Raw genomic sequence first — 9,006 nt, 5'->3', positions numbered from 1 at the left:
CACACTACTGAAAAGGAGCAACATTTAAATTGACAACATTGACAATTCTGACATTGAAGGAGCTCGGCGATTGCGAACATACCGGCTTATTGCATCGTATGCAAGCCTTGGCTGGGAATCTGGCTCCTTCAACTAACAGTGCACTTCTCTGGGAACTTTTCCTGCAGCACCTTCCACCGCAGGTGCGCATGATCCTCAGCGCGTCTTCACTCTCTACTTTGGAATCTCCGACCCAGTTGGCTGGCAAAATTATGAATGTCAATTTCCCTCTACTGCCACTGTTCATCGCCCTCCTGACCTTCCGTTTCATAACAGAGCCACTGGTGACAGCTATGAGCGTCTCCTCGAAGCTAACGAGAAGGTCACACAAGTAGCCTGACTGACTGGTGAGGTCGCTAGCATCCGAACGCGCCAGCCGTGTTCTTCGTCACGACCTCGCCGCCCCTGTCCCGGTCGCTCTGAACGCCGTTCTCCTCCTCCCGTTACACTGGGATCTCACGCAAACCAGTGCCACCAGGCCCATTCCTACACGCGAAACAGTTTGGTCGAACACTGAGGGCAACCGCTGTTCCCGGTCCCATATCCAGTCACCTTTTCCAAGTCACCGACCATGTCGTAAAATCCCGCTATCTCGTCGACAGGGGCGCCGGGATTTGCGTCCTTCCTCCTGCGCCCTTCCTCCTAAGCCTCCTCTCACCGCATTCACTGGATGAACCATCCGGAGCTACGGATAAAATTCGCTGACTCTTGACATCGACCTCGGAGGTGCCTTTTGCTGTATCTTTCTCATCGCCACCTTGCGCCAGCCCATCATCGGAGCTGACTTTCTCTAGCACTACAAAGTCGTCGTCGAAGGGGGGCACAGTCGCATCTTGGACTCAGAGACGAGCTTAACCGTCGAAAAAGTTTCCTGTTACGCTCCCCTGCTTCGGCTTCTCCAGGCGCACATGGCTGTTCCCGAGCCTCGGCCATCCGTTCTTACCGAGTTTCCGGACGTCTTGCAACCACCCTTCTTTGAGTCCTTGGTCGCTCACAGCGTGCAACATCATATCATCACGACTGGCTTTCCCGTGTTTGCTCGGGCTGGTCGTGTCACGCCGGTTCGTCTAGGTGTCGCTAAAGAGGAGTTTGAGGATGCTTGACTTTCGCTTCATTCGTCCCTCCTACAGTCCTTGGGCCTCGCCACTCCATATGGTGCCCGAGAAGACCGGTGACTGGCGCCCCTTCGGCGATTACCATGCTCTCAACAAGGGCACTGTCTTGAAACGGTACCTAATACCTTCTATTGAGGACTCTATGTCGCCACTGTGCGGCTGCACCATTCTTATCAATGTCGACCTGGTAAAATCCTGCCATCGTATTCCTGTGGAACTCTCAAACATTCCCAAGGCCGCAATTATAACACCCTTGGGCCTGTTCGAATATCTGCACAAGCTTCCGTCTTCGTAATGCGGCCCAGACGTTCAGCGTTTTGTTGAACAGGTACGACATGTCTTCACGTGCTGCTTGTCTATCATGACGACTTCCTCTTCTACAGCACCACCGCCCAAGCACACAAGCTCCATCTACGTCAAGTGCTCGCAAGACTCAGCAACTTTGGCGTTGTCGTTAACGTTCTGAAGATCGAAGTCGGCGTTACAGAGTTGGATTTCCTCTGCCAGCACATCGACATACAGGGCATTCGTCCACTCACGACCCACGTCACACCCATCCATGAGTTTCCTCAGTCATCCACTATCAGGCAACTGCGCGAAGTTCTTAGCCTTGCCAACTATCACCACCACTTCATTCTTTGCTGCACCAATATACTGCCGCCTCTTCACGACCTTCTCTCGGGCCTGAAGACACTGGATACTCCCGGGATCTGAGACAACAGCTCTGACCGCACGTTTAGAGTCATCAAAGGAACCAATGCCAGCACGACGCTCCTCATCCATCCCAAATGCGATGTCCCAACATCTGTCCCGTTTGACGCATTGGACACCGCTGTCGGTGCAGTATTGCAGCAGTTTGTCTCTGGTGCTTGGCAGGGCATCGCGTTCTTTTCCAGGAAGCGTGCACCCCCTGAGCGTCACTTCAGCACGTTCGGCAGAGAGCTACGCGCCATCTATTTGGCTGTTAAGCACTTTCAACATTTTCTCGAGGGCCGCTCCTGCTGTGTCCGTACTCAAAATAAACCACTGACTTCCGCCATAGCGTCCAGCAGCACCACCTACGCTACCCGCGAAATCAGACAGCTCACCTATATTTCTGAATTCACCAAGAAAAATTGGTCACATCAGCGGAAAATCCAACGTTGTTGATGACGCACTTTTTCGCACAGCCATCCAAGCAAGCGGTACCTCTCTGGTGTTTGATGATATCTTCATTAGCAAACAGCGCTAGTAATGGGACATGGAAATAAGGCACACGACACAGGCGCTGACTTCCAACGAAGTCAGCGCCTGTGTCCCGTTATTCACTTTGTTTGCTAAAGTATGTGTTCCCAACAACAAGCCCGTCTAGCCGCTATTCTCAAGATGTCTTCCTTCCTCACTACAACGTGCTCCTCGTTGGGGGTACATCGACCAACGTCCTCGTCCTTAGGTCCCTTGCCCATATCGCCAGGCCGTCTTTGATGCCCTGAATTTTTCGGCTCGTCCTGGCATTCGCGCAACACAGCGACTCGTCACCTCTCCTTGTGTATGGCCCAGTTTCAACGTAGACGTTCGTCACTGGTTACGCGCGCACCTCAACTGCTAACAGTCTAAAGATCATCGCCACACTACGACTTCTTTTGGCACATTCCCGTCCCCGACGCCCGTTTTAGCCACCAGCACATTGATATTGTTGGCCCCGTTCCTCCCTGCGGAAACCTACCTCTCAACCTGCATTGACAGGTTCACCAGATGGCATCACGCGATGCCCCTTCTGGACATAACGGTGGAGTCAATAGCTAGACCATTCATTACACTCCAGATTAGCCGCTACAGTGTCCCTTCCACCACTACGATTGGCCGTGGTCGTCAGTTTGACTCAACACCGTTCGCCAATATACCTCGGCTACTCGGCGTCAATCACATCAAGACTACGTCTTAACACCCTATAAGCAATGGGATCATCGAACGTTTTCACCACCAAGTGGCGGATTCACTCAGGGCTTTGACATTTCCTTCATCACAAGTCTAGCGCTTTCCTTTCCTGATGCTTTTCATTCGCATCGCTCTTCGCAGTGTTCTTCGACCAGCGCCGCCGAGCTTACGTTTGGCACCACTCTAGGAGTCCCTGGCGAATTCTGCGGCGACTCGCTCACTGTACCTGCTGATAATTCCGACTACGCCTACCGTCTACGCAGCGCTATGCGTGCTGTCGTTCTCCCCAATACCGGCGTTTACCCGGCGCGTATACGTCAAGCCTGGCTTTGAGAACTGCACGCACGTCTTAGTGCGCGACGTCGCTTTGCATCGTCCTTTACGGCCCCCGTATGACAGTCCGTTCAATGTGCTGGAGCGTGCACCTAAAAACTTTCTATTGCTCTTCAACGACCGGGAAGATATGCTCTCTGTGGACCGTCTGACGCCTGGCTACTTGGACTTTGAGGTTTTAGCCGCTTGTGCTGCCACATTCTCTCCCGACGAGCTCAATGCTACTCGCCGCGTGCGTTTCGCACCCCCACCATCCGTACTTTGCCATTCGTCCAGCTCAGGGCTCCCTTGCTATAATGGCACACGTTCGGCACAGAACTGCGTGCCATCTATGCTGTTAAGCAGTTTTTGTTTGGCTGTAGCGCACTGCTATATGCCACAACGGTCCGGTAACGAAATACGACGACGACACGACCAGCAAGCTGACGGTGTGCGAGCAGTGGAATCGGCGAAATCAGGCTTCAGCCTGATTGAGCGGGCTCGGCTTAAAATATAATTTGTGCACCCCAGGCACCAGCATCTGTCTGGTTTTTCTACTCCCACAAGTACGTTTACACTAGCAGCCTTTTGCTTCTCAGCTTTCCCCGCGAGTGACATAAGCTAAGAGGGAAGTGATATGAGCCAATGTATACGCAAAATGAAGAGCTTGAACGATACACACGCAGTCATGTTTGCACATGGGTGTAGCAGCTGCCTGGCTCTGAGGAGGAGTCATCGCCGCCGGAACCACCGCACGCTGCGGCACGGGATTACCTCCGCCGGCTCCTGGTGGAAGCGCCCGTGCTAAGCAGCTGGATGCTGGCACTGCACCGGGGACTGTGCCGTCGCTGTGAGTACCACTGGCGGCGCGTGCAACGGTCAAATATGCCACTGCTCGAGGATAATGCTCATCATATTCGCAAGGAAGTGACAGATCCCACAGCACAAACAGAATCTTTCCAGAATCAGTGTATTAATGGCTGCGGTGAAGTAGGAGTTACAAGACATACAGGAGGAGGTCCTGTAGTTGGAAACTTAACAGGGACCTCTTGTTAATGATGACAGGAATTATTGAAATATTACAGCAATGCCAAATATAAAGTTTGCAACCATATAATCCTAATATATCTTGTGATAAACAAATGACCGAAATAAGGGGACTATTAATAAACAAGTTGAAAAAAAAAATTGAAAGTGCAATTGTGCATAACGAAATAAACAACGCCTCATATATAGGAAAAAAACAGTAAAGAAACAAAACGAACAATCGAAGTGGCGGGAAGAATGACTGCCCTTTATATTTTATTTGTTGCTTACCATCCTCCTTTCCTTTTCTGGCCAGAAATTGAGTGTTCCTTTAGTAAACACCAACTGGATCCACAAAAACTTTATTTAGAAGTGATGGCTTCGCTATTACACATTTATGGTTCGCAATCGGTAACACTGCGGTAATCTCGATCAAGCGTGATATGGCGATTGGTCGACAAGGTCGCACAATCTATTCAAAACTGCCATGTGTACATTGCTTGTCTTCTTGTATGTCACCGTATTTAACCCGCCGTGGTGGCTTAGTGGCTGTGGTGTTGGGCAGATAAGTACGAGATCGCGGGATCAAATCCCGGCCACGGCGACCACGTTTCAATGGGTGCGAAATGCGAAAACGCCTGTGTACTTAGGCTTAGGTGCACGTTAAAGAATACCAGGTGGTACAGATTGTCGGAGTCCTCCACTATGGCATGGCTCATAATGATATTGTGGTTTAGGCGCATAAAACCACAATTTCGTTTGATTAACCGTCTCTCATCAGATAATGTTGTGAAGTTATTGCTCAGCACTCCCCCCACATACAGTGCTCTAAGGTTCTCGATTATTGCGATAGCAATTATGTGGTCACTGCAGGTGCATTTCTGTCGTCGTCGTTACCACTGTGATGTTCCGTGTCAAGTCCAACGGCGATAACCCCGTCCCCACGGGCCGTATGCTGTATATGCGAATAAATGTGCGCGAGGGTGAGCCGACGACAGCGACTCAATCTAGCCCACGTAACGGAGGAAAGCAGGGAGAAGCACGCCAGCTTCTGTCAGGGGCATGGACGCTATACTCCAGGGGCCTGTACGTATGGCGCGGCCGCGCAGGTCCTATCTTGAAAGCGATCGGCGATAGGGACAGAGTGCGCCGATTGGTGATAGCTTCATGTGCGCTGTGCTGTCACCACTTAGTTCGAGTTAAGCGAGAAGCAGCAGGAAGGGACAATTCGCTCGCTGCTGCTGCGGCGCATTCTCACTTCATTGTTTTGACCGCGAGTGTCCGCGGCCGTCGAGTGAGATGTGTTCACGTTTGCCTGTGGGGCGGACTTGACACCATGCTTGTTCACTTAGTTAGCAAGCGAATGTTGCAACTTTATACGGCTGGTAAAACTACTATTAATACTTCATATAGCTGTGAACAAATTTCCTAGTGCAATCCATGCTTTGCGTTTCGGGAGACACTGCGACTTTTTGTTCTCAAGGCTTATCGTATGAAATGCTGCGCACAATGCTAATAACCTTATACTCCTTTGAGAATGAACGTGAGAACCTGTGGCTACATGTTTTGTACAGTGAGACATATTCAGGAGCACAGCGTGGACTTCACCTAGGAGTTTGCATTTAAAACGATGCTCTCTGCTCGATAAATAAGATCTCGGGGTTTTAGCTAGGGTTCAGCGCTCTCCGTTTTCAAATTTTTTGAAATTACGGCATATTTTTTTCGTGTTGATTTCCAACTTAAATTTCCTTGTTGATAATGTACGTTCTGATAGCCTTTTACTTTCTTCTTAGAGTTCTTAATCTTTCCGTCGAGCATAGTAGTTTGTTGTCCTGCTGAATTTCAGTTTCTCTAATTTTGATTACGTTAAAGCGTGCTGTATGACTGCACATTCAATTCTTATACGCAGTAGTCAGATCTATAGAATAAAGTTTTCGGGAATCAGTCTGTAGCAAGGACACAACGTCATACGACAATGTCACAGTGTAAGAATCAGAATACGCTGAATATTCCAACCCAAATAGCTTTATTTATAACATATTTCTAGTACTTCCATTAAATATTATGCAAAAAATATAAAAAAAATGGCGGATTCCACGCACATGTGAGAATCAGTGATAAAGAGTGCAGTTTTAATATTACTGAAATGTCTTGGCTTTACCTAATTCACCTCTATGTACATCCATGCTCCTCTCTCATTGCACGCTTTGGCTACATTTCGTATATCTTTCTACAATACATTTTGTACAGCTTCTTTTTCTCCAGTCGGTGTCTTTTCATGCCGACTTGTCTGCTTTCTGTAGCCGACATCAATCTGATGCTGCCGACTTCTTTCGCTTTCTTTTCTTGTCCATTAGGGGGCGGGCATGTTCGGTCTCGGGGAATAACGACAGAAGTTCACAGACACAGTGCCACATGCCCATTTGCACATAACAAGGGAGCTACATTTTCTTTTCGGACGCGAACATAGCGTGCCATGTTTTATCCTCGACAAGGCAGCAGCAGCCAGGATACAGAACCCCCAGAATTGGTGGAAGAGGTATAGCACGCATCGATTGAAAAATGCCAAGACAGAAGCGAACGCGTGTTTCTATCAACAAAATGACCGAGTTCAGCCACCAGAGCTCGGAGACCGCAAAACATCGAGCTAGGGCTCGCTAGACCACTGTGTATGCTCACTTCCCCTCTCTTTCTCTCTCTGTGTCTATCCACTTCCGATTTTGATTTCAGCCGCAGAAGAAACAGACGCAAATATCAAAATAGTAATTTTGGGGGGGTTGGCACTAGACCACGTAAGAGCGGCATAAGAGCGTACGGTGATTAGCAGCTGAAAACCGGCCTCCATCTTAGCTCTCTGGCAAACTCGTTCTCGCTGACCCGTTTCCGCCAAAGTCGCATTTCTGGAAAGTAAAGTCGGCACACCTATTTCGGATGTGTCCCGGTATGAACCAAGAAGAGTTCACGCTATAGTTATAATAAACCTTCGACACTTTATCAATGCAACATTTGCTGAATCTTCACTTTCAGCGCGTCCTTGACACAAAATTCTTGCCTCCCCTCCCGACATTCCGCGAATGCCCGGCGCTCTACGTATTATTACGCAGAGCTGGAATGTCAATGCCGACCACCTGGCCAGCATTCGTAATCAGCACATGCATATGCGCATGCTCCTCACATCGGCGTCAACCTCTTCTTGTGCTGAAACTGCAGACCGGATAAAATGGTTTATTTAAAACGCATATGCAAGAACTGAACTTAAGAGTAATTTTCCCTCCTTAGACGCGTTTATTCCCATATCCAGACGGGCTGATTACGTACTGATTTTCTCGGCCACTATGACCTTTTCTGACCTTCGGTGGAAGGGAACGATCTCAGTGCGGGTACCTGGCGGACGCCGAAATGCCTGTATTTGAGCCTTAGAACGTTTTTACTGTTATTCTTTAGGGGACTAGCGAAAACGATTTGCTTGAGCTTTATTATTGCAGTGATAATATTTAACAGGAGTTGGCTTTCTGTGGCTCGTTCCAACGCGCCCGAACGGTTGCTGGGTTTCATTTCGTGTCGACTCCACAACAGTGGAACGACTCGAACTCAGCCCTTTCGTCAATGCTTCTGAAAAACATAAAACCTTCACAGGAACACATCTCCGACACTGACATAAGTGAGCAGTTATCATGGTCGACTGATAAACATGTTGGCACGAGACAGTGAAGGGGCTGCTATTGTCGATCGATCGACCACGACAGCGACGAAGCGGCCAGAGGCACGCGATAGCCTCGCATTCTTCGCCGTTGCTTTTGGTTTGTTTAACATTGCGTACAGCAGTAATTTGTGAATAAGCGCTACCCCTGTAACATGTTTTTTTTTTTTTTTTTTTGCTGAAGGTGCAGCGTAAGCCTGCTCTGCGAGCGCGCTCCGTCAAGGAAGCTCGGAACTTCGCGGCGGTCGCCGTCTTGGTTGCTCCGCGATGAACAAGGAAGCGCGACGGCACAGCTGCAATGGGCTTCTGTGATTATTTTCCTCCCACAGACACGGAAACCTTTTCTGGCACGGATGGCTTGGATGTCGAAGATTGGATCGACATGTACGGGCGTGTCAGCGACAACAATAAGGAAGACCCCACGCTGAACTAATGCGAAAGTGATATTCTACCAGAAACGAAGGGCACCGGCTTGGTACCAGACGCATAAAGAGGAGGTGACATGTTGGGACGCTTGCAGGACGATGTTTTGCGAGATTTTTGGCAGTCGATTTTCGTCAGCAGGCCGCTAAACATGAGCAGATATTCTCCGTCCAGACGACCACTGAATCGTACATTTCTTACGTACAGGCCATGCTGGGTCTTTGTCGAAAAGCTGGCACAAAAATTTCGCACATTTTGAAGGGAATAGCCAACGACACATTTAATATATTTCTCTTTAAGGACTGTGGGACGGCCGACGCATAGTTAAGGAACGTCAACACTTTGAACAAACGAGGAGTCACCGCACTACCCACCAGTTCCTTTCACTGCCTAACACTACCACCACATCATTATTCGAGAACCGGCCAACGTCTGCGCAATGTGCGGGGTCGGAAGTTGTAACTCGCATTGCGC

At 49.3% G+C, this 9,006-nt stretch overlaps 1 protein-coding gene across 1 annotated transcript in view; it reads left to right on the top strand.

Annotated features, from left to right (window-relative positions):
- The first annotated feature begins 1,191 nt into the window (after window positions 1-1,191).
- LOC129382774 (nicotinamide N-methyltransferase-like) overlaps window positions 1,192-9,006 on the top strand; it is a 190,720-nt gene continuing 182,905 nt past the window's right edge. Inside the window, exons 1-2 of the mRNA XM_055066955.2 lie at window positions 1,192-1,341; window positions 4,092-4,233. Of these exons, the coding sequence (XP_054922930.1) occupies window positions 1,192-1,341; window positions 4,092-4,233 (292 nt within the window). The remainder of the gene's footprint in view (window positions 1,342-4,091; window positions 4,234-9,006) is intronic.

This window comes from Dermacentor andersoni, chromosome 6 (assembly GCF_023375885.2).
Source record: "Dermacentor andersoni chromosome 6, qqDerAnde1_hic_scaffold, whole genome shotgun sequence".
Lineage (NCBI taxonomy): Eukaryota > Metazoa > Arthropoda > Arachnida > Ixodida > Ixodidae > Dermacentor > Dermacentor andersoni.
The sequence above is the reverse complement of the archived record's forward strand: the minus strand, read 5'-3'. Positions and strand labels throughout refer to the sequence as shown.